Here is a 25,879-nt window from a genome sequence, read left to right as displayed (position 1 = left end):
GGTAGAGTGGGGAGGGAGGGTACCTGAGAACTTTCCATTCAATTTTACTGTAAAGCTAAAACTGCTCTAAAAAATGAAAGGAATTAACTTTTTTAAATGTGAAAGCTGCACCATCGCATGTAATCTTATGAAACAATATGTCCCTCCCTCTGTTCTCGTCCAGCACTCATGGTTTCTCTCTGCCCATTTTTGTCAAACGGCTTATGTAAAAAAAGCAGGGTATTCAGAAGAAGTGGTGGTTCGGAGGGAATGGATTCGAAGCACACACTACCCATCGCCTCACCGCCAGATCTCTTCTGTGAGTTAGTCTGGCTTCTGAAGGCAAGAGGAAATCCATGGGAAGTTCCTGCAGCTCATTATCATTTGAGGCATCACACTGAAGCCACGGGCGGATGGAAAGCCAGACTCCACACTTAGGGGAAGGCACACCAACAGGGCAGGGAGCGACACTCAGGAATAAAGTGGGCTCCTGGGAGAACAGACTCACCCGGGAAGTTCACGGTTAATTAAAATAATTTTGACTCTAGCAGACACACAATGGGAGTTCTTGGGGTGAGGTTCACGGGAAGGGTTTATGAGTTTCTTCTTTCCCACATAAGCATGCTAATTTTGATTCACACTGATAACAACAGCTACACTTGCATCTTTCTGCCCTTCACAAAGGAAAGGTGGCTGATCTCACAACTTTGTTGCTTAAAACTTCAACCTGCTAAACTCAATGAGAAAAAAAATAAAAGTTTCAATTTATCTTATGCCTGTTCTTAGTATCAGCTTTCTTTGTGGGTCTCATATTAAGTAGTTCAACTTAATTTATCATGAAACAGCATCATGTGAGGTTCAAGGGAACCACCATCAACATATGCTATCAACATCTCTTTTCTTGTTTCTTCTCAAGGAGCTTCATTCAGCATAGTACTGAATCGGTTATTGAACACAAGAATAAGAAGAGCCTAGACCCCAACCTCAACTGCCATCCTCTTAGCTCAACTATGACAACTTCGACACAAAAGTGGATGAACAAGTTCTTCCAAAAGCTGAATCAGTCAAACAAGGCACTCTGAGGCTACCAAATCAAGAAACTAGTACTTCTCTCAGTATGCATATCGAAGAGGAAGTCCAGATGTCCCACCATGTAACAACAATGACAAAAAGTGGTTTCTCAAAATTGTTCAGGATCATTACGTTGAACTTTAAATGAACTTGAAATACACTCCAGCCCCCAATATATAGCAGTATTTTGCCATAAGGAGTAACCACCTGTAGTCCTGTTTTCCTTCTTTGTCTCTCATTGACATGGTGCACCTGCAATAGTTAAATAAGAAAACATTAAACATCGCAAGCAGTACTGGCCAGCCTGTATGCAGGGAAGGGCTCCCCTACCAATAAGGGACACAGGCAAAATTGAACTCTGTGGCCTTCCATGGGAAAACCTTAAGTGAATACATTAAAAAAAAAATCATACAGAAAGCAAAATGTACAGAATGATCTTTTTTTTTTTTTTTGAGGAAACCTAAGAGTGGAGAAGCTAAGTGCCTCCTTCACGGTCACATGGCTGGCCAGCGGCTGAGCCCAGCCCTCTCGCACCCCGCCTGGCTGTGGTCAGGACGCTCAGCAATGCGAACTCACCCCAGCTGGTAATGAAATGAGCGTGTTTCGTTCAGAATTTCACCTCCATTCTCAAGTTCATTGATTTGCCTCTGAATTTCATAGTCTAGGAAAAACACACTAATTTAGCATCATATTTTGATTATACCTTTCATCTAGTCAAGCAATAATTAGAAACAACCTTTCTCAATCTTTAAGTAAAAAAAAAATCAAGAAGATTGTTTATAATTATCTTTCCCTTACACGCTGTATTTCCCTCTCACTGCCATCACAGAATACTGGTGCTGGAAAGGGCCTTAGGAAGGCAGGCTCCCTCCGTGTTGAGACAATTCAGGTTCAGAGAGATCATTACGCAACCCCATGCAGATGACGTGACTTGGCAGAAGTGGGGCTGGGCCCAATATCTAGGTCTGAGATTGCTGCCTACCAAGGGTTCTTACCCTGGAAGCCTGGGATGGGCTTCAAAGGCTCTGGTACCCCCAAAATTATACACAAAGTGTGGGTTGTGTGCATATGTGCAGGTTTTGGAGAGAGGGTCCAGCATTCGCATTCTTTACAGAGGGACCCACAGCCCCGAATGATTAAGATCCATGGAATGAGGGAGGCTGTGGGGATCTAAAACACAATCACAATTGCTAAGCTGCTGCTGCCTTTTTTTTTTTTTTTTTGAGAGATGGGGGTCTCACTATGTTTTCCAGGTTAGTCTCAATCTCTTGGCCTCAAGCAATCCTCCTGCCTTGGCCTCCCAAAGTGCTGGGATTACAGGCCAGGCATGAGCCATTGAGCCCAGCCTGCTAAGTTTCTTTATGAAAATATCTTGAGCCTCCACCTTAACTCTCCTTCCCACCATGTACTACCTTCCCTTGCCCAAACCTAAACCCTTTATCCGAGCTGCTAAGAGGCAGCAACACCAACACATGTCAGTTTTTGCTGCCCATCTCTCCCCAGCTCCAGTGATCTCTTTGGTTGACACGAGATGATGGCTAAATGGCCTGACACTGGGAGAAAAAGGTGGCGGAAAGAATCACAGACTTGGAGAATTGAACCCATAGTAGTAAAGCTTTGGCTCTTCCACTCTAAGTCAGACCACAGGGAGAATTCCCCCTCAGACTGGTCCTCCAAAGAGTTCTTCATAGGACAGGAGAAGCCTAGGGACAGCCAAAAAGACGCCGGGGTCTCCTTCATAACTTGTGGATGACTCTACCTAAAATCTGGCTGCTTTTTTTAGGTTACTATCACCAACTCTTAAAATAACGGGTCCCAGCCCACTACTACCTGCATTTCCTCCATTTCTTCCACGCTTCCCACCAACTTGGCTTATAAGGGTTTTTCCTGACTCAAACCTTTCCCGGCTTTGGGAACATGGGTTATGTCCCTTTCTGGAGGCAGAACAGTTCACCATCTTTAGTCTGCCTTCATGTGGGAGCCTACCCCTTCCCTCTCTGCTCCCATAAGCTATCCCTTTGACCACTTTAATGCCTTTTTCCTGAAGACTGTCTTCATTGAGGCTGGTTGATTCACTTGAGGTTCAGGAAATAAGGTTTAACACAAGACTAGAATCATCTTTTCTGTACTGTTTCTAATATTTTCTTGACAAGACCAGGGCTCTATTAAACATTCTGGCTACAGCAAAACTTTGGCAACAAACTCAGTTGTCTTGGTCTCTGTGCACTCTTGAAGCGGTGCACTTCAAACTCCATCCCTCCTTCTTCCTCTCTAGAGAGCTTTGGTTTTAAAAAATCTTTTTAGTACTCTGAGGTCCTCCCCTTGAATTCACAGTTACCTATATCTATGGGATTGCCCAGATATTTATCCTGCTAAGCTATTTTAATTATTATACATTTATCATCAATGAAATACCCACAGTGTGGCTCCAGAAAGACTACTCTTTGACTGCATGGGCACATAACCTAGCAGTTAAAAAGAATATAAAAAGCAGGAAAACATAATGACCACTTAGGTCAAGCCACGGTCAATCTAAAATGAACAACCATGCCCTTATAAATCTCAGGCTGGTCAGAAAGAAGGTAGAAAATAGTAAAACATAGCCATGATCTTCTGTGGATCCTCTGATAAACAGGTAGAGTCTAATTTCCCCTCAAGTCTGCTTTGAATTCAATGTAATATTCTTTTTTTTTCTCAGAGACAGAGTCTTGCTCTGTCGCCCAGGCTAGGGTGCTGTGGCGCGATCACAGCTCACTATGACCTCAAACTCCTGGACTCAAGTGATCCTCCCTCCTCAGCCTCCTGAGTAGCTGGGAGTACAGGTGCCACCACCACGCCTGGCTAAATTTTTTACTTTTTGTAGAGATGGGGTTTTGCTATGTTGCCCAGGTGGTCTTGAACTCCTGGCCTCAAGCAATCCACCCACCTTGGCTTCCCAAAGTGCTGGGATTATAGGCATGAGCCACTATGCCTGGCTTCAATCTACTTTGAACAGAATACACTGGAAGTGACACTGTGTGAGTTCTACAGCTTAGGACTCACTTCTGCCTTCATCCTTCTGAAATGCTCCCACTGCCTCATAAGAAAGCCAAGGTCAGGCAAGTGCATAAGAAGAAAGATCACATGGATGGAGAAGCCCAGCAGACATCGGCATCAAGGCCCCAGGGTGTGAGACAGACTACCACGGACCCACTGCTTCAGCTGGCCTCCTGGTTTCCCACAGCCACATGAGTGAGCTGACGCAGGACCAGGAGAACGGACCAGTGAAAACGAAAGTAGTTCTTGCATAAGCCCCTACGTTTCTGGGTTGTTTGTTACCCAGCAGGAGAGAAACAATAGGAAGAAGGACGCTAGGAGCAGCAGCTGGCATTCACCTATGGCTTTGGCCAGGAACCTGATGCTGTTGAGATTCTTCACTTCCGTTCGAACGCCCAAAGGCTCCCCAGGGTGATGCACGGATATATTGGCATCCACTCTCAACTGGCCCTCTGGAAGGAGAGAAAAAAACAACTCCTTAGAAATTCTTGGAGGTGACATGGTCTTTTAAAGGCAGGAAGTGTCAAAGGAAGCAGCATCTAACTCTACCTGCTGTTTAGTTACAGCAGCCTAACTTCAGAGTTAGGCTCTGAAGTACATGGCTGGTACTTCTGGCCCCTCGAGAGGGGTTACAGTCCTGAGGCATCTACGGTGTGCGCCTGTACATGTGAGCACATACAGATGTGTGTGCGCACATACCAAAGAGAAGTTTTAGACACGCCAGCTGGAGAGATCTAATGTTTTTGTGCTAAATAAGAAAAACAAAACTATTAAAATGGAGATTGACTCTGCAGTTTTATACCAAAGTTTTTTTCCAACTGTCAGAGCTGAGTTGGAGGAAAGGCCTCATATATCTGATAACCCTATACTGCTCTCCAATGGAATGTGGATTTCTAACAGTGATTCCAGGAGATTTAGAGGAGAGTCCTTGAGAATTTGCAGCTCAACGGCAAGAACTGAAACCTGGGCTTTTCCCCCTCCTCCTTCCTCCAGGTACCGTAATAATCTCCTCCTTCCACAAACATGACTCCGAATCCTTCCTGACGATTTGCCACAGCAGAAAGGCAGAGCTGTTACGAAGTCGGGAGTCTGTGGTGGGACTCAGAGAGGTGCTGACCCCATGCTGGGAGGACCTTCTTTGACCCTGGAGGCCCCTCAGATTAGGAGCAACAAGCCCTAAAGAAACAGGCAGTGTGTGGGGAGGACTAAAAGGCTCTTGAGAAAGAGAGAGAGAGAGAGAGAGAGAAATTTCAAGACAAATAGATGTAGGTAAGAAAGAATCACATTTGGCACCCTGCAAAGTAAAGCTCAGATTCTCTATTCCCCGTTTCATTTACAACATTTAAAAGAGAACAGAGTGAGAAGACAAAACGCTGGATTTTATTTTCCTAGTTAAGTTTTTAAATTAAAAAGTAATTTGCCAAACCTGAGTGTCTTGATGGGCTGAATAAATTCATTTCCCAAGATTCCAAAGCAAAAGCATATTAAAATAATAAAGTAGTCAAAATGAATTCCATGTCATGAAAAGGAACTGGTTCTCTGTCATTCTCCCAGTGCTGGGCGGTGCAGCCTATACCAAGCTGGAGGTCACCGGCAGCCGGTGGCTGACACCTCGCCACTCATTCTCAGAGAAAGGGAAGGGTTCGCCCAGTTGCCACCCATGCTGACAGGGAAAAGATGCCTCTTAGCTCAGACATTACTCTCTCTCCAGCACTGACCTCTCAACATTTTTACAAGAATTCTGTAGCCCCTTATTTTTAGTCCCTTTTTTGACAAGTTGTGTGTATCTGCATCTCAGGCAGTCCCAACTACTCCTGACATCCTGAGACTCTCGGTCTAGGAACCCTGAGGTCATCTTCTACTTCTCTGTTTTATTTGCCCCTTATATTCAAACTGGCAACTAGCCCCTACCAGTTTGGAAGCTGCCAAATATCCCTCATGTCTGTCACGGCCTTTCCATTTCCGTCGCTACCACCCTTGCCCAAGGTCCCTCGCCTGAGGTCTCCGAGCTTCAGGCTTAGGTTATAAGATCACATCCTGACTCTTAACACAGTTCCCTCCTTGTCCAGGGGCTGGCAATGTGGCTGTGACTTTCATACTGCTACAGTCTGGGTTCATCATTCCTGCTGTTTACTCAACAGCACAGACAGCTCCTACTGGATCACCTGGGCTCCTCTGCTTGGCGTTCCACAGCTCTCCTCTGATTTCGGTCGACACAACCCGTATGTTCCCACTGCTCATTCCGGAAGAAAGATCTCCACCAATCAGGGCAGCCCTCTGCATACACATCCCTGTCCGCTCCACCAGCACGCTCTCTTTATCAGAGCTACTGTCCCTCTCCTCATCCCTCAAGGCTTCACTGGAGTGTTACCGCCTCCTCCTAGAAGCCCTCCTCAGCAAGCTGGCCTGCACTGGTGGGTCCCCTAACTATCAGAATACTCATAATCTATACTACACAATTTAGTATGTGACCATAGTCTACTGTGCACTGGCCTCCATCTTTAAGACCAGAGTGGAAGGCCCCTGAGGCCTGGGCCAGATTTTAACCCCCACTTGCCTTCTCAAGGGCGTCACTCTCAGTTATCCCTTCTCTCCCATACCAGTCATTACTCTTTCTCAGCATTCCATCTGTCATATACACATATGCAACAGTATTTCTCATTAAATGAACAAACAAGAACCCCAAAACCTATTCCCTTGAACCCAGTTCTCACTCTATCAGTCACTCAGCTATGTTTCTCTGGTTTCCTTTTCAGCAAAGCCTCTTACACAAGTTTTGTTTGTTTGTTTGTTGCATATACTGTCTCCACTATTTCACTTCCCATTTATTCCTAAACCCATGTCAGCCTGGCTTCTCTCCCCATCTCTCTAAAAATGCCCTTGTCAGAGTCACCAACAGTCTCCTGGCTGCCACATCCGGTGGACACAGTACACCCTTGTCTTCACCTACTGGACACCTCAGCAGCATGTGACACGCCAACCGATCCTTCCTTCGTGAAGTACTTCCTAGCTCAGCTTCTGTCGCCTTTTGCTCCCAGTTTTCCTCCTCTGGATGCTTTGTTTCCATTTCACTTGCTGATGCCTTCCTTCCCATCCAAACCCAGGACCCCCTTCCTTATCTAGACTCTCCGGGTGGGCGGATACAGTTTTAAATACCACCTCGTGCTGAGGATGCCTACATTTGTCTCTCCAGCCCAGACCTCTCTGAGCTCCACACTTACAGCTCCGGTATCTATTTGACACCTCCACTTGGAGGTCTCACAGGCAGCTCAGTTTCCAAAAGGAAATCCTGATTTGCCCCTGCACAAAGGCATTCTCGATCTCATCTTCCAGTTTCAGTAAACAGCACCACCACCTAGCTCCTCCAACTTCCCTAAAGTCATTTGTGCTTTCTTCCTGTCTCTTACCTTCCACACAGCCTATTTCTAAAAACCATCTTGTACGTCTCCCCGTCTCCCCGTCTCTCCATCTTCATCTTCACTGCCACCAGTGCTGTTCAAAACGGCATCGTCTTCCATCTGAACTATTGCAAAAGCTTCTTAACTGGTCTCCTGGCTTCTACTCTTACTCATCGGAAATCCACTTCCCACAGAGCAGCCAGAGCGGTTTTCTAAAACATTCATCAGACTATGTCTTTCCCTTGCTTAAAAGCCTTTCAGTGATTACCACTGCACCTGGGTTGAGAGCTAAACTTCCTGCCATTATCTCTGATCTACCCCTTGCCCGCCTTTACAGTGTCACCTGATGCAACTGCTCCTTCTGCTTCTGGCACAGTGGCCTTGTGCTACCTTGCTTACCTCAGGGCCCATCCCCAGCCTCTCACCAGGGCCCTGGCCGCAGCTGCTTTCTGGAATGCTCGTCTCCTGGTTCTATGCTGCCTGAGCCTTGAATCATTCTTCAGGTTTTAAATAAATGTCACCTCCTCTGAGGGGCCTTTAAAAAACGACACTGTCACCTTCCAATGTGACTCTGTAGTATGGCACCCCATTTATTTCCTTGAAGCATTTGTTGCTGTAATTATTTTATTTGTTAATGTATTTGTCACCCTCCTGAACGTAAGATCCATGTGGCAGGAACAATGCCTTCTGCGGAACCTAGAGTTGGGTCTGGCACTTGGTGACTGTTGAATAAATGAAATCTTATTGAGCGACGCATGCCAGAACGCTGGCATTTTCCTGAGCAATGAGTAAGCAGACTGGTTTCTGTCTCACAGTAGGTTCCCGGTAAGTTCCACAGTTCCGTCTGAATAGGACTAATCTGCAGTTGGAGTCCTCTGAAAGGCCCATTAAGCTCAAAGGAAAACTTCCAAAGTGTGCTGAGCTCCATCGAACCAAACTGCAATACTTGGGAGACAACTTTTTTTGAACTCAGGGAACCATGAATTGGACCTCGCCTGCTTTTAAAAATGAAAGCATCTTTCACAATTTAGAATTCTAATTTGGAAGAGGAATAAAAGCATGAGTTTCAGTCTCTCCCAGAGAAGACTACACTCCATAAATACCTGAGAGGAATCATTTAGTATCCTGCAGTGTTGAAAGAGAGTTCGCTATCCTGGATTCAAATGCAGTATCAAACATTAACAAAAGACGTGCTATCTAGTGAAGACAAAATACCTTTTAAACAAATTAAGTTAAATTGCCTCAAGTGCACAAAAGCTTTACTAGTTAGGTTTGCTTCAATGCATTCTGCACCACTGAGGGAGAGCCTTCATTCACACATCATGAGAATGGCATCAGGCTCAATTTCTACCTTCTAGAAGTCGAGATTTATAACAGCAAAACTAAAAAAACTGTACCACTGAGCACAGTGATAAAGTGCAGTTTCGTAGTTTTCTCTAAGACACATTCACACAACAGAAATATAACATCAAGATAGAAAACTGTTTCTGCAAATAGCAGGGGCCCAAAGATGTGGTGGGGAAGGTCTGTTAAACTATCTCGTTCTGATCACTGAAAATAAAACAAGGTTTGACCAAAAAAAAAGTGACCAAATTTTATTGAACATATTTTACAAAGCTCATTCATCTAGATGAGTGGTCATTCCATAAAAGTATTACTACTTGTTACTGTTAATAAGAGCACTGAATATGTACCCAGCACAGGCTATTTTCGAGGCCCTGTCTTAAGTTTTCTAGACATTAGTACATTCATTAGTACACATCTTGACATTAGTATATTCATTGTAATACAGCTTTAGTCAGAAGTTCCCAACCCGGGGGCCATGCACAGGTCCTGGTCTGTGGCCTGTTAGGAACCAGGAGGCACAGCAGGAGGTCAGGAGGTGAGTGGTGAGCAAGAGAGCCAAGCTTCATCTGTATTGACAGCTGCTCCTTATCCCTCGCATCACCATCTGAGCTCCGCCTCCTATCAGATCAGCCGTGGCATTACATTCTCATAGGAGGACGACCCCCATTGTGAACTGTGCAGGAGAGGGATCTAGGCTTTTGCTCCTATGATAATCTAACGTCTAATAATCTGTCACTGTCTATCACCCCCAGATAAGGGACCATTTAGCTGCAGGTAAACCAGCTCAGCACTCCCAGTGATTCTACATTATGGTGAGTTGTATAATTATTTCATTATATATTACAATGTAATAATAGAAATAAAGTGCACAATCAATGCAATGCACTTGAATCATCCTGAAACCACCCTACCTTCGGCCCCCCAAGTCCATGGAAAAATTGTCTTCCACGAAACCAGTCCCAGGAGCTAAAACGGTTGGGGACTGTTGGTTTTGGTGACAAAGCCACTGAGCTATTCCCGCGGCCTTTCAAACGTAACCTATCCAAACTGGAATTCTACGTTTTCTCCCACAAAGTAATTCCTCTCAGCCAGCTGCCGCAACTCTATCAGATGGCCTTGATGACTTCTTTTCCTCTTTGGTTTCTTCTTTTCCCTTTCTGTACAAAATTATTTGGGGCCATGTTTTTTAAGTGTGGAAAGTGAGGCTCAGAGAAATCAAAGCCTGGGCACCTATAGCTAGAAGTTGTAGGACAGGATTCCAAGCCAGATCCGGGACCTGGCAGCCCTTGGCACCCTGCCTTGCTATCCTGCCTCTCTTAAGTCAGCATCTGTGATGTTGTCACGACACTGCCATGGCTGCCACTAGGGAAATGGTATGATGCTGTGCTTAGAGAAATGGCTCTTGGACCCAGACACACCTGGGCTCAAGTCCCAGCTCTGTTACTTCTTCTGAGCCTTGGGCAAATAACCCCCACCTCTCTCAGCCTCAGTTTCCTCACCTGCAACAGGCAAACACTAGCACCTACTTCTCAGCAATGTCATTAAAATTTAAATGAGATGATAAATTAATTTAAAAATGCCTAGTGAACTGAGGAGCACATATTAAATGTCCCAACTGGTAGACATTATTATCGTTGAAACACTTAGCATGTCTACTTCTGTAAACATTCAACTTAACAAACTATTAATACTTTGGGCATCTCCTCAACAGGGGCAAAAGGCTGTCCACTGAGAAGGAAATGACTTGGAACCTGGGCTGAGTTGTTCTATGCTCATCAGCAAAACTATCAGGAACTCACTGAACCACAGCCCAGAAGCAATTAGGCTTCATTCCACAGCACCCTGGGTGTCCACCAGTCTTCAGTGTCACTTCTTCAGGGTGGCCCTCAGCTCCTGAGCTGCAGGCTCCAAGGCCAACACACTGGTCCTAAAGGGGTGGCGGGAGGGACGGAAGGATGAGCAAAGGAGAGGGGGCTGATAAAATGCTCACAGCACCAAGGAGTTGGCTCCCTGCAGACTCCAGGCAGACCTCAGCTCCCACAGAACTTTAGAACAACCAAAGCCTCTCGGCTGCTGTGCTAAGAGCTGCTGGATTTGTATTTAAAAGAAACAAAAAGTGTCACAACAAATGAGATTTAATGAACACTCTCAGCTGTCACTGACTGATGAGTTCTTGCCACTACGGTTTATCTCTTGGCAAGGACCCAGATGGGACTATGTCTCAGCTAACAAGTGGCCTATTTATGATCCCATAGGGTTGGTAGGAATCACAGTTACTTTGAAGAAGAATGGGATAATAAAAACTTTCTTAAAGCAATCAACACTTGGAGCATAAATGGATAACCATCCAACTTGGCTATATTTCATTTGTGTTCTATGGATTAAAAAAAAAAGTGGCATGAGCAATAAATCTAAAATTGAGAATTCTCTTACTCTAAAAGAGACCATTGTCTCTGTAAAGAAACTTGTAGGCAGCTAACCTTTATGCCACTCAAACTCATGTGGCTGTGTTTTTCCATTCTTTAGCTTACAGAAAATAGCAAATAAGCAAGTTCTCTCCTCAGATTCAACATGTACCAGGGCTCTGATGTTATAATTTGCTCCTTGTTACACATTCTATATGACAAATGTGGCATTACAAATCCAGAAGTTCCCCTGTAATGTGCAAATACATTATGTGACATGCTAAGCTTGGTAAATAGTATTATCAGACAGCACGGAGATGAACATCATCATCAACGGCATTTCCTGGGCACCTGCTGTGACCATTGTACCGTGCTATGGAAAAATGCAATTGTAGATTCAGAACCTATATTTTGTCTCCTCTCCATCAGGGCGTGCTCTGAGGGTGGCAGAAGTTTTAAAAAAGTCCCTAGGAACAGAGTACAGGAGAAAACGATGGCAGAGGCTACCCTTTAGGGACTTATGGGAGAGCAAAGCAGTACCAGGCCAGGGCAAAGGACATCTAGAGTCATGAGGAAATCAAGTGTGACCAAAACCTATGATCTTTATATGCAATTTGCAAATGCTTCAAATGTGCAGTCTGGTCCCGAGGGTGCAAGTGTTTCTTTTATTTGTTTTAGTTTCCTACTGTATTTCCACTGAATTTAATTAAGATTTTATCTCAGGGTAAAGTTTGCATAATCTTGGCTCACAGTCAACATAATTTGGCTTCCGCTGTATATGGATGAAAAATCTATGAAAGAAAAGAAACAGACTCAAAGGAAAAGAGACAACTAATGACAAAGTGCTATCTATACGGAACTCACTAACTAAGAACTGTTCTTGATAAACACAGTGTCTTCTTCCTGAGAAAGACTGAACTGTTCAAAACCATTAGTTCATTAAGGGTTTGGTGTGTCTGCAATGTTGCTGGTCATGCATTTATATTTGGTTGCGGGCTCATCAAAGAATCCAAGGAAAATTCTAAAAAATAGGGTTGCAAAAGGGAAAAAAATTGCTGCAAACAACCTCAATATAACTGACAGAAAATAAAACTAAAGTCAGAGAGGTTCTAGGAGGCAGGAAGGGAGAGGGAAACAAGAAGGCTGCTTCTGCGGCTTCTACCTGCCATGTTTGCCTGGCTGGTCCCCAGGGCTTGAAGGATCAGCTGCAGCTCCCTGACAGCTGTTGCCGCCTCTTCTCCACAGGACAAGTCGGGCTCCAGGACCACCTCCAGAAGGCCCACGCCTACCAAAGAGGGGCAGAGTCAGCCTCACTGCAGTTCTCCAATTTCACCAACAGAAAAATTAGGCTTCAGTTTCAGGAAAATCCTGCCTTACTGATGGACTCTGAGTGGTTCTAGCCTCTCAATCATTTCTCTTCCCTTCCAGCATTTTTTTTTTTTTTTTTTTTTTTTTTGAGACAGAGCCTTGCTCTGTCGCCCAGGTGGAGTGCAGTGGCATGATCATAGCTCACTGTAGCCCTGAACTTCTGGGCTCAAGTGATCCTCCCACCTCAGCCTCCTGAAGATCTGGGACTACAGGTGTATGGCACCACACCTGGCTGTTAATTTTTTGGCGAGTAGGTCTTGCTATGTTGCCCAGCCTGATCTCAAACTCTGTGTCAAGTGATCCTCCCACCTCAGCCTCCTGAGTCGCTAGCATTACAAGTGTAGGCTCCTAGGCCCCACTTTTTAATTTTTAACTGTTTCACTTCTTTTAATGACTGCTTAAAATATCCAGCTGCTGGCTCTGTGACTAGGTGGATAAGTTTGTCTAACTTTAGGGTGAGTTACTAGCAAGCCTAATAATTACAGTTCAAGCCATGTTCGCTAGTCAGCTACTCCAATCCCAATGCTGATATTTTGGTCTCCATCTGTTAGGCTCCTGTGACTGCTTTCTCAATTTGTTTAAGAAAACTCTAACGATGAGAAGAGGGGTCTGCAATCCAAGAACTGAAGTAGGAAGGAGAAGTAATGAAAACACTCCAAGTCTACCTGCCCTGTTCAAATCAATGAGCGTCTGCGACCTCAGGTCGTCGTGGAGGCTTTTGCCACTGTCTTGCTCCAGCTGGATCTGCTTGATCCTCACCGTCTTGGGGATCACCTGACTCTGCTTCTTCCCTGCACAGACGCCGTATGTCAAGCTCCCATTCACAGCAATTGGGAGCCTCTGCTGGGTAATTTGGTAGCCTGCCTGCACATAAACATAGGGTACACACAGTCACTGGTCCACACATAAAAGCTGGGATTCAGTTTACTATCCCTTTTACAATGTCACACAAAGACAGGCCTTCTTAAAGCAAAAACAGTAACAAGAAAAAAAAGGAAAAGGAGAAAAAAATTAGTCGCTGCATTGCAGCCATCATTGAACCTGGTCTCTTCTGCCCCTGCCATTACCCCTTCACCCTCCCCAAATCCTCCACTCCCGATAACAACATAATAAACAACACGAATTCAGCCCATCACCCTCACTAAAGTGCTGTACTGGGGAATAACAATAATATCATTGTCAGGGACCCCTAAGAAAAGAATTTATTGTTTCCATCCAGCTCATTAGCCTAAACTCTGCATCTCATTACCAGGCTCCTGGCAAACCCTCCTTATTCGGAATGCTGGCTAAGCATTTTGCCATCTACTCTCCACACGGCCAACAGCAGTTGCTAGTGTGTGTTTAAGCTTGTTTTGTTTCCGCTTTTTAAAGGAATCAATCATGGCAGCTGCCCTCCCTGACCCAACTTCCCTAGCTCCTCCAGCCAGAAAACGCTGTGCCACTCCCCCTCCGTTAACGGAAGGCACATGCTACTAAAGCACTGATGGATCCTGCAAGGATCCCTCACCTGCTTCTAAGTGGAAAGGAAGAATTACTTTCAAATGCACAGAGGCACCAACACGCACTAAAGAGATAGCAGGTCAATGAGGAGAACTGGAGAAGAACAGAGAATAAGAGCAAAGGCATCTGTGGCATTTTCTAGGTCCCAGGCGCTGCTCTCACTGTGTTCCACTCAGTTAATTCCACAACCACCTTTGGAAGGAAGAACAAGGCACGGAGGGATCAGGACCTTGCCCACAGTCACATACAGAGCTAGTGAGCATCAGTGTCAACGTCTGAATTCAGGTGGTCAGGCTCCAAAATCCGTGTCTTTCACCACTTGGCCAGCCAGCAGTTTAAGAACTTTAACTGCATCAGAAATACTACTGTGCTTGTCAAAAGACAGACTGCTTGGCCCGACCGCAAAGGTTTCCAACTCAGTAGGTCGAGGGTGGGGCCTGAAGATTTCTATTTCTTACCGGTTCCCAGGAGATACTGACGTTAGTGCCCTGGGGACCACACTTGGAGAATCCTGCAAAAGGCTAACCCGTTTTCTATGCTGAGGCGAGAAGTCTCAATTTGTAAAACTAAGCTCTGGGTAGGTTGTTGGATAAAATATAAGATACCCAGTTAAATCTGAATTTCAGATAAACAACAAATGCTTTATTATATGAGTATGTCCCATGAAACTCTAGATTATTTGAACGATCTGGGCCAGAAAGACCAGAAAGCCACAGATGACCAAAACATCTCATTTTAGTCATATTATTACTAAATCTCCCACCTCTACCAAACTGTCTGTCACTCTTAAAAGATAAAGAAAGGTGGTTTAATTCTTTCTGCCCTACCAAACAGTAGACTTGCTGAGAGGCTGGAGGCCAGAGGGGAAAAGCAGCAGCCCCTGGAGAATGCAGTCTTACTTGTATTTTTTATTTAATTCTACTCATGCCCTCACCCACTAAAAAACAGCTCCCCCCAATCTTCAGTTCAAAGAGAATGAGGTAAAACAATATCGTCACTGTTGTTTTTCTGAATCAGACCAAATGAAACATTATTTTGGGAAACCCATTCAACATTTCAGTTTTGTTCCAGTTCGATGGTATGAAAAATTGGCTCTCACTCACATGGTGTGGCTTAAAGAAAAAAACTTTTTAATTTTCAGAAAAAAGCAGGTCAGTATGGAGTTTACTGCTCAGCCAATTACTGTTCTTGGTCCAGGTTTCTGGTTCATGTTTCCGCTTACTATTGTCCACTTACTTGCTCCTTGTGAGATGACAGAAATGTCTCCAAAGGAGACAGCCCTATTATTGGGAACTTCAACTTAAAAGTGAGACGCCCTCGCTCTGCCGACAGAGCTACAGTATGCATTTACTGTTGCATCAGCCAGAGGCTTAGCTTTTGTACTAACAGGCAATTAGCACCAAATACAACAGGCAGGCTGAGCCTGCGAACACTGGCTTCTACTCCCTGTGCAATTATGAGCCAGCCACCAGAAGCATGAGGTAAGCAAGAAGTCAGCAATCAGGACAATTGCATCCAATCTAGTAAACATCAGGGGCACCTGCCTGCATCAGGGCTGGGCAGAACTTCCCGCTGGGATGGACACAGTGCTGGCTGAAAACATGAGAGGCACAGCCCCTTTCCCTTGCTCCGACCCCCCACAGCAGGGCTGGCCCAGCTCTGAGAACTTGCAGTGGGGTGGACCACAAAGTGTACTTACAGGGAGGTCTGCATAGAAGTAGTGCTTCCTGTCAAACAAGGACTTCTTGTTTATGTGGCAGTTCAGAGCCAGGCCTGTCATCACTGCCGCTTCTACACACCTCCTGTTGAGAACCTATGGGAACACAATACACAGTTCCTCTCAGAACCGCAGGCTGAACAAATGCTTCTCCCACACACTGACATCCTCGCTGAATATGCAACTTGGCCCTTCAACAGGCATTATCTCTGGTTCTCTGGGTGGGCAGCTCCAGTTCACAAGCCGACTCTTTGCCTGGGAATCAGGGAAATGATATAAAGAAGAAAATGCATGCAGCAGTGGGCCCCACTAGACACTTAATGAACTGCCACATCGGGAACTCTTTCCCCCAGTGCCCGGCATCAAAGCTACAGGAAGAGTCCCAGAAAAGCTTAGCGGAGCAGTTACTACATAGAATAAATCTAATCTCACTCCTTCTACAAACAGAATAAGGGGCCGGTCAGAATACACGAGAGGCACTGATTCCTGAGATGAGTCCTGATGAAGGGTGGCTTCACTTTGACAGAAAAAGAATGAACTTCTGAAAACGACAGGGCCGTAGCCATCTTCTCAAGGGCTAGGAAACGTGGCATAGCTGTTGCCTGGCTTTCTGTCCATGCCAGGCCAACTCCCTAAAAGTGGAACACCAACAGAGGGCCTGTCCTACACACCAGATGACTCCGTGCTGCTGGTCTCTCTGGGGGCACCCGGCGCCCCAGTTCCCTCTGGGTCCCACCCTGCCCCACTTACAGGGGTGAATGACCAAGAAATGGCTGGCACACTTCCCAGCACCAAAGAATGTGAGCAGCCTTTAAGAACACTGGGGGTCTAGAACTACACAGACAACGAGAGATAATGTAGCCAAGGAGAAAGAGCATTAAATTCTTGAGTCAGGTTCGAATCCCACTTCTGCCCTGACTAGGAGCCTCAGTTTCCTTGTGTCTAAAATTGGGATTTAAGATCTACTTTGCAGAATGGATAAAGTGATAGCTGGAACACCTCCCCTAAGGTAGAGATTCAATAAACACTTCATTTCCCTACTCTACTTTGGGAAAATTTTGGAGGACGTCATGTTTGCAGATGAAATATATTTCTATTTTTATTAGGATATTTATGATGTTCTTTAGTATATTTAATATGCTATTATTGATACAGATAGGGCTTTCTAGTTGAGCATTTCCACACCCACCGTTTTATTTCAGCCTCACAGCAACCCTGTAAAATAAGGAATCTGTATTATTCTAATATTTCAGATTAAAAAAACAAAACTAAGACACAAAGAGTCTAAAACATTTGCCCAAATTCACAGAACTGGCAAGTGGTAAAGCGCCTGTAGTCCCAGTTACTTGGGAGGCTGAGGCAGGAGAATCACTTGAACCCGGAAGGTGGAGACTGCAGTGAGCTGAGATCTTGCCACTGCACTCCAGCCTGGGCGACAGAGCGAGACTCCATCTCAAAAAAAAAAAAAAAAAAAAAAGAAACCCAAACAAATCTCCCTCCTAGTGACAACATCACATCCTTATTTTTTAGGACTCAGGTTATAAGATGGAGCCATTTCACAGTTTCTATTTGGAGTTCTTCATTCTATGCCTAATAATGTCAGCCCTGCAGCAACAAAGGTTTTCAAGAAAAGATGTGTGGGGAACAGGAGGCTCTAATTATTGATGTTTTCACTTGCCTAATGTTTGGCATTTTACTGAGCGGTTGTTACTAAGATACAAATATAGCTGGGTGGAAAATCCTGCCAAATAAAAGCCTGATGATTCGGGTCCAGGCACACAGAATGTGAAACTGGAGTCCCGACCCTGGCTTTGCTCTTCCTGGGGCCAGAATGCAACCAGCCACGGCTGGCTCATAAACTGCCTGACTCCTGGTCTGTACCAGTTCTGCCTCATCATTCCCTCTGCTTTCCTAACCACTGCTTTCGCTCTCATTTCAAGCCACTTTGCCCCTCGGACCAAGCGCTTCCTCCTTCTAGGCATGAAGAGAACTCAGATTATTTTGTTTGTTTATTTTCGAGCATGCACCATAGCCTCCCCGTGGGTGAAGAGCTGAGGACCAACACAGACTCTCACTGTGTCCGTGTGCACACAAGTACACGGGCACTTCATAAACCACCACTTTCCAGAGAAGAAGGCAGTAAAACACACAAACACTACAGTGATACTGAGAATATGCTTTAATCTTTTTTTGATGATTTAGAAGCCATGAAGTACTTCGAGGTCAGAATTATAAGCATCAATCATCACACACTACAGCTGCACCGAGGGCCTAGTAAACAGAGAGTGCCAGTTAAAAGAATGCCAATAAAAAAAGGAATTTCCTAGGATCTTAGTCAAGCTGCTTGTGACAGATGGAGGTCCAGGTCAGCATGTTCTGAGGATAGGATACAGAATGGGAAAATTCAACTTGGGCTGTCTTCACTCCAAAAAAAATTCTTAAATGTCTATAAAGCACTAAACTTTAGGGATACGGAGATGAATAGGACTCTGTCTCTGCCCTCAATGAATCCGCAGTGGTGACATGAACCTGCCAGCGTCTGCAAACCCTTTTCAAGTTTGTCTTTCATACCAGGGTGATCCTGCTAAAATTGTGAATCTGTGGCATTCTGTTACCTGAAGTCCCTCAGTGGCCCCTGATGTTCCCACAACAAAGGCCAAGCTCTTAATGATCAAGCTCCTGCCTACATCTTCAATTTCATCTACTACCACGTCTCCCCACAACACCTCTGGTGTAGTTCTCCTGTGCAACCCGTGCGGATCTTCTGATTCTCCCCATTCTTTTTCCCTTCAAAATCCTAGTGAGATGTCACCACCTCTGTGAAGCCTTCCTTGTTGTCTTTTCTGTGTACCTCTTCTGACCTTCTACACTCCCATTGGGGCCTCTATCACAGTGGATTGAATTTGTTCACATATATTTCCACACAATTGCAAATTTCGTGAGGATGGGAATTGTCTGTCCACCCTTATGTCCCTGGAGCCTAATACAGAACCTGAAACATTGTGGTGCTTGATGAATGTGTGTTGAACTCAAAGGAGGAGGGAGGGGATGAGTATCAATGGAAGGTTTCAGAGAGGCAGTGATGCCCCAGTCTCCTCTAAGGTGTCGTTTGTCACAGGCTGGCCTGCAAACTTGTTTCTGGAAGTGCCCTGAAGTGACAACTGATTGTGTGTGATACAATCAAGATGTAACTTAAAAACTAAAAAGACTAACTTGGCTTGAAGAAAGTATGTTCCAGAATTTCTTTGTAATTAAATGACTACAAAGGATCTCAGGGTTAGCCGGAGCGGCTCTTGTTTGGAAAGAAGGCGAGCAATCTTTGGTACTCACGTAGCACACCTTTCTCAGCTGAGCCTTCAGGGGCTTCTTTTTGGCTTCAGCAAGGGTCAGCGGCGAGCATTTATTGCGTCAGGAGGTGTGCCGCACATCACACACACACGCCATCGAATCCTCTCATTCCTAGGGGAGATACTATTATGATCCTCATCTTACAGTGACGGCGAGCATAGAGATGACATAGTTTGGCCAGGGTGACACACGCAAGTGGCAGAGCCAGGAAGTCAGACCCCAGAACCCAGGCTCTCAAACACTATATTCAATCTGAAATCTTACAAGAAAGAAGCATGTTAGTTTTAGCTATCAAGACTACTAACACCAGGCCATAACCCCAGAGCAGCACCTCAACCCAAATCCTACCGAACATCATTTAAGGCAGATGCTATTTCTAATGTGTTTCTCCTTGCCAGTTTCTCCCTCTTTAGATTTGCTTCCAGATGTTGAACTCCCAGAGGGCGAGCATTGTGTTCTCTTAACTACATGAAAGAATTGAGTGTTCTTTCAGTGCAGTCTCTGACACGTGGAGGGCTTGGTGACGGGTGAGCCTACATGTTTTCTCAACGAGCAGAGGATGTTCTATTGCTAGACTTCAGAAACCCTTAGACACAGGTACCCATACAATGATTTATCAAATAAGAGGCTAATTCTTCTATTTAATCAGAAGATGAGAAAGCTGTGATGGGTAGAGGTAGGAGATGAGATAAATACACAGTGGGTGGCCAACAAATTGTATGACTAGTAGAGAGAGATAAGGCACATCATGGCCAGGAAAAAGATCTTGGGGTGGTGGGTGGCGGGAGTAGCAAATGCTTTTTAATAAAGAATTGCTTGTTTGGCTTATTGTAAGACCTGCGTAGTGCTGCAACCATAACTTCTTTGAAACCTAAGATACATCCAGCTCATAAGCAACATAAACAACTCAGTTTGCATGAGACCTCTAAGAGGACACAGCGACCCCAATTTGAGAATAAGGCTTCTAGTTTTAACATTTATTTAGCTAAACCAGACAAACATTCCCTGATCTCTGAGACCATCACTTAACAACAGCTCCTAGCACTTTCAAACAAATCACCAAGTTCTCCACATTCTACTTTCTTAACATATCATGCCTTCAGTTTTAATTCAGGTCTTTGTTTAAACACCACCCACTCCCACCAGGACTTCTGCCACTCACCACCTGGCCAGGAGGTTTCTCTGCCTCCATTTTCAGCCTTTTAGTCTCTCTTCCACACCTCTCCTAGGGCGACTTTTTTGAAGGATAAATCCGTTCATGTAATTCCTCTGCTTAAAATCCTTTTCACTGCTTCCCAGTCCTAACAGGATGAAGTCCAATTGCCTGGCAGAGGCTTCAGTGCCCTTGGTGGTCTACCCCGACCACCTCTCTAGCTTCCTCCTCCTCCAGTCCCCCTGACCACCATGTTCCCGCAGCCAAACATGAGACACGCTTTCATACAAACTGCTGCTTCTGCTGGGAATGCTCTTCCGCATCTGATTCAGCAAGATCTTAGCATCCGGCAAGACTTTCGGATGTCACCTCTTTTGTGACATCTTTCCCACCACTACTACAGTCGAGGTCTTTCTTCCATTTAGCTCCCCTGGCACTTGGGGAACACACTGTCTCCCCAAACAGACTGAGTTCCCCGAGGGCAATCAGGTCATTTTGTCTTATTCTTCTTTGCCCCATCACCTAAATATAATACCAAGCTGATTAAATGAGATAATGAATAAGTTAACATTTCCTTCATCAACATCCAAAAGACTATAAGCTGTGACATAAAAGCAAAGTGTTCTACAAAAATATATGAATCAGGAAAAGGAAACCACTCTTTTAACACAGAGACTTTATTACACATGAGAGAACAGCTGAAACGTCAAAGAGGGCACATTTGGGCAAATTAGAGATTCTCAACAGCAGGAGCCCACTCCTACCCTACAGGGTATGGAGCCATCAGAGGATGCTGGAAACACGCTAGAAGCTGGAGCCATGGGTAAGACCCACCCTCTATCAGAGATGTTGCTGGAGGCAGAGAGCGAAGGCGAAATACCCTCTTGCTCCTTTCCTCCTACCTCTAGTCTTTTATCAGAGCCTCCTGCTGGCCTAACCCAGCCAGAAGCCAGCCAAGCGGGGGCTCTAGGATCTGTAGCCTGCAGGAGCAGCCTCCCTGCCATTCAGAGTGGAGTAGAGAAGTGGTGTAGCACAGAGCTGAGAACACACAGGCCAAAACTACCACAGCAAATACATACAGTTCTATGTTCATTTCTGTCCTTTTTTCTTTTGATAAATAAACAGCCATTCAATAAAATAATGCCACTCTCTAGTCTGTCCAGTCAACTTAAAACTGAAAATTTTGTGGATACCCTTTTCACATGCGTGGAGCCAAGAATTATGAAATCCAACTAATTTATAAGGAACATTTGTGATAACTCATCTGGATTGAACTGAACTGTAAATCTACATTAAATACCAGGAAAGGGTTTGCTAAGCAAATTAACAGAATAAAGAAGATTATATAACTTACTTAAGTCCATAACATATTCTCTAGAATTTTAGTGCTTTTATGTGAAATTCCACTAATTACAAATAAATCTATTCACAAAAGCCAGTCTCTAGGATCTATTCTGAGAAATATCTTGTTATGTACTTCAAAAGAATAAAATTGAATGTCTTTCAAAATAGTCCACAATTCACACCATTTCTCTCCCCTTCCTACTTTGCCCTCAATTGGTGAGCACATGATGCTGTAACACCCAAAGTTAGTCCAATAAGTATCTGTACATCCTTAAAAAATTGAGGCGACGTGGCAAGACTAGAGTCTTTACTGAAAATCCAGCTGGCAATTCCTATCAGGCATTAAAACAAAGAATAGAAGGTGATGTTTTCCAAAAAGCCCACATGGCAATTACTCTGTGAAACTGATGCTATACATGACAAATATGATAATTAGGATATAGCATGGTAAATGCTTTAATTTATGGAGAGAAAGCAATTAAGATTTATTAAGTTAAAAGAAGGCAGTAAAACAGGCCTTTATCTTACTGCTAACCATAAATTTGTCTCAAAGCATGAACTCCCTCTGATTCGTATTCAAAGCAAAAGTTACCACACGGATAAATTTTCATTACAGTTGAGAATATTGCTCCCCAGTTTCCGCACCCCTACACCGCTTCTTACCACTGAGCTCTTTTATCATCACCCAAAACAAATACAAAACCTCTTGTGCTATAATAATTAAGCTTGCTGAAGCTGGTCAGTTAATTTTTTAAAGTGGAAATTTACCATCCAAAGGTGCTCCTTTTATGCAGATATTAAATATTTATATTAACAGAACCACATAAATATATACGTTCTTTATCCTTAAACACAGGCATTGCCTAGGGATAAGGAGAATGTGAAGGCTACATTTCCTCTTTTGTTTAAATCTCTCTTTCCTGAAGGGGAAAGAAAATCAAATAGCCATTGAATAGGAAGCAACTCTGAGTCCAAAGAAGAGAAGTGTAGTCTGGCAGTTTCAGCTGTCCTCAGCTCACAGTTTTCTCTCTATTCTGAGCTCTCTTATACTAATTCCATTCCCCAGGGGCAGTCAGGAGCAAGGGGAGGAAATTTTCCTTGGTCCAGAGTGTCAAAAGTCCCATTTTTCTCATCTGGGATTTCATCCTCTTCCTGCCTTTGCCTACCTAGCAAGCTCAGGAGGCCACGGTCACCACGAGACAGGCACTTGATGCCAGCATGGTTTTTGGCACTGGGGCTATTTCTGTTTTCTCTTCTCCTTTTTGAGACAAGGTCTTACTCTGACATCCAGGTTGGAGTACAGTGGCCCGATCATAGCTCAAGGCAGCCTAGATCTTCCAGGCTCAGGGGATACTCTTACTTTTGCCTTCTGAATAGCTGGGACCACAGGTGTGAGCCACCATGCCTGGTTAATTTTTGAATTTATATTTTGAAGAGATGAGGTCTTGCTATGTTACCCAGGCTGCTCTTGAACTCCTGGGCTCAAGTGATTTGCCTGCCTCAGCCTCCCAAAGTGTTGAGATTTCAGGCTTGAGCCACCATGCCTGGCCCTCTATTGCTTTTCCACGGACCACTGGAATACTAAGATCTGAGATTTACCTCTGGGATTTTAAAAAAAGGACAGAAAAGTCTTTGGCCTACATCAGTCCTAGGTCTACACCTAACCTGGATGAAAAGAGCTCTGCCATGATACAGTTTGGTTTGCTTGGATTTCACTTTGGGATTGGAGGCCAATGGCCCAACTACTATAGCATACATTTGTGAAGTCTCATACTTGGCCATTTAGCCATGTTAGATAGGGAGGTTACAGTGGTTGGCGGCCAGTAAAAGACAAGACGGGGTGTGTGGGTTAACTGGTCTCTATTCCTTATTCCCACAACATTCTCAACAGTTACTAATCTGGCATTACTCACTGGTGATTAACCTGATCTCTGAGAAGACTCATACTAATTGATGAATTAGGGCAAAACTTAGTCAGAAAGAACAGAATCTGAATCTCAGTCCTCACACTAGCCATGTTATCTCGTACAAATTATCTTACCTCTCTAGGCCTCACTTTCCTTATCTGTTTAGGGAAGAACAGTTACTTGGCAAGATTGACCTATGAATTAAATAAAATAACTTTTCGCACAGCAGACACTTAGTAATACTAGTTTCAGAATGAAAGTGTTATTAAATGCAAAACGCTTACCTCAATTGAATCTTTCATATGTCAACTTTTCCAGGAGGCATGGGAATTTGATGAGAAAAGGGCTAAACAGCTCCACAGATCCATTAGTCTGGATTTATAATCCAAAATGAGGCACAACAGATGCTGAAATTATATATTATGTCAACATAATATTTCCCCTTTAAATGATAACCAACCCCTTTTGTGATAATTACTTGTGTTATCTCCAGTGGAACAGACTATATTTCTTAATGTCTCAGGGAGCTTATATGACTTCATTTTCTCCATTTTATAATGAAGCAAAAATTTCCTGGATAACCTTGTATGCTTTTGCATGACCAAAAAAAGCTCCCATGTGTACTAAAAGAAACAAGCTTCTAACAGGCTGAAGTTGCAAACCAGTTAACTGAGCCAGTTTTTACTCCCATCTCACTCTTGCCTGCCACACATCTGTAAGTTCCTGTCTTCTAAGCTAGTAGCTACTTTTGAAATTCAATGAGAATTGATGAAGAAGAGCTGTATAAAGGACATGGGAATCAAGTAAAAACACAAAACCAAACAAACAATCAGAAATATTGCTCTTTTTGAATACAACTTTAGGATATGGCCAGGATCTTTAATGAAGAAAGATTTCTCCTACTTCAACTCTGAATATTTGTCTTTCTCTTGTCTATAATTTTTTTTTAAAAAAAGTATATTAATATTTAAAAAGCTAAAACACAAACTCATTCATTTTAGATTTGCCCCATACTGAAACTGCCAAGTCTTTTCTAACGTGTCCTAAAATTTACTCATCAGACTCTACACCTGGAGAGATGTGATGTAACGACAAACTATTTCACATCACTGAAACCTCAAGAGGAATCAGTGATAGTAACAAGAAACATTAATTTCATGACTGAAAAGCTCTAATGATCAGAATGAGATTTACTTTCTTCTTTATATATATGATTAGTATTAAGGTGAAAGATTTGACTATTGCTAAGAAACAAAATAACTGACTTGAACCAACCAAACTCTAAGTAAGAAATGCAGCTAAGTATTCACTATTGATATGAATACAGAATCAGCTATGAACGAGGCCTATGAATATCAGAAACAAATTCCTAGAGACACCTGCCATTCTGTCAAAAGTGTACCTGCTATATATTCGCCAGCCTCACAAATGTTCTGAGAAGTGAGTCTTTGGAAGAGTCTATCAGGACAGAGACTTTTAGGAACAAAAAGCTACCTTTAATTTCATGCATCCAATAGGAATGAATATAGCATCTTCTTAGAGGCTTCTTAGTAAGTCAGAAAATCATGGAGGTTCATAAGAGAAAGAAAGAAAAAAACTTTAAACTTGCATAAGGCAAACTCCCTATTTCCTTAATTATGTTTGCTTTAGGAGTAGAAAGTAAGATAAAATAACTGGCCTGGACATTTAAAAACTGTCAATGTCATGAAGAAACGAAAGACGGAAGAGAGAGAAAGAGGAAAGGAAAGGAAAATAAACAAAAAGAAAAAGGACTAAAGAGACATGACAACTAAATGCAACGGGTGCTCTTTGACTGGATCTTTTATTGGGGGAAAAATAAAGGACAATACTGAGACAACTGTGCAAATCTGACTATGAACTATGTTTTAAATTACAGTATTCCATCAACGTTAGCTTTTCTGACTGTGATAATCATACTGCAATCATAGAAGTGAACATTTTTATTCTTAGGAGATAGATGCTAAGATATTTAGAAAGGAAGTGCCATGATGTCTGCAACTTATTCTTAAATGGCTCGTCCAAAGGAGGAAAAAAAAAGTCTAGGTGCAGGATGCATTTCATTGTGCTATTCTTTCAACCTTTCTGTAATTTTTAATTTTTTCAAAGTAAAAAATGTTGAAGAGAGTGGAAGGGTTAGGTAATTCTTCTATCTAGGTGAGATGATATAAGCCTCCCCCACAAAACTCAAGGAATAACTATGAAGAGAAGAAGGAGAGACCCTAAAGGAGGCAGGAGCTATTGAAACTGATGCTGGTTGGATCATGGCAGATGGGAGGCAGGACTAG

The 25,879-nt window shown here is 43.7% G+C and overlaps 1 protein-coding gene across 6 annotated transcripts in view; it reads right to left on the bottom strand.

Annotated features, from left to right (window-relative positions):
- The window catches only part of LOC105463473 (glutamyl-tRNA amidotransferase subunit B), an 86,138-nt gene that overhangs the window by 32,725 nt on the left and 27,534 nt on the right, over nt 1-25,879 (bottom strand). For 2 of the 6 annotated variants that reach the window (XM_071092940.1, XM_011710581.3), the window contains exons 3-8: nt 15,804-15,917; nt 13,270-13,468; nt 12,399-12,521; nt 4,425-4,538; nt 1,627-1,711; nt 1,258-1,302 (exon numbers count right to left, since the gene is read on the bottom strand). In XM_071092940.1, the coding sequence (XP_070949041.1) occupies nt 1,258-1,302; nt 1,627-1,711; nt 4,425-4,538; nt 12,399-12,521; nt 13,270-13,468; nt 15,804-15,917 (680 nt within the window). Of the gene's footprint in view, nt 1-1,257; nt 1,303-1,626; nt 1,712-4,424; nt 4,539-12,398; nt 12,522-13,269; nt 13,469-15,803; nt 15,918-19,151; nt 19,281-25,879 lie in introns of all 6 variants that reach the window. The other 4 variants (XM_071092941.1, XM_011710582.3, XM_071092942.1 and 1 more) reach the window with 3 other exon arrangements.

Source organism: Macaca nemestrina, chromosome 3, assembly GCF_043159975.1.
Source record: "Macaca nemestrina isolate mMacNem1 chromosome 3, mMacNem.hap1, whole genome shotgun sequence".
Taxonomy (NCBI): Eukaryota; Metazoa; Chordata; class Mammalia; order Primates; family Cercopithecidae; genus Macaca; species Macaca nemestrina.
This window is presented reverse-complemented; position numbering and strand designations above follow the sequence as displayed.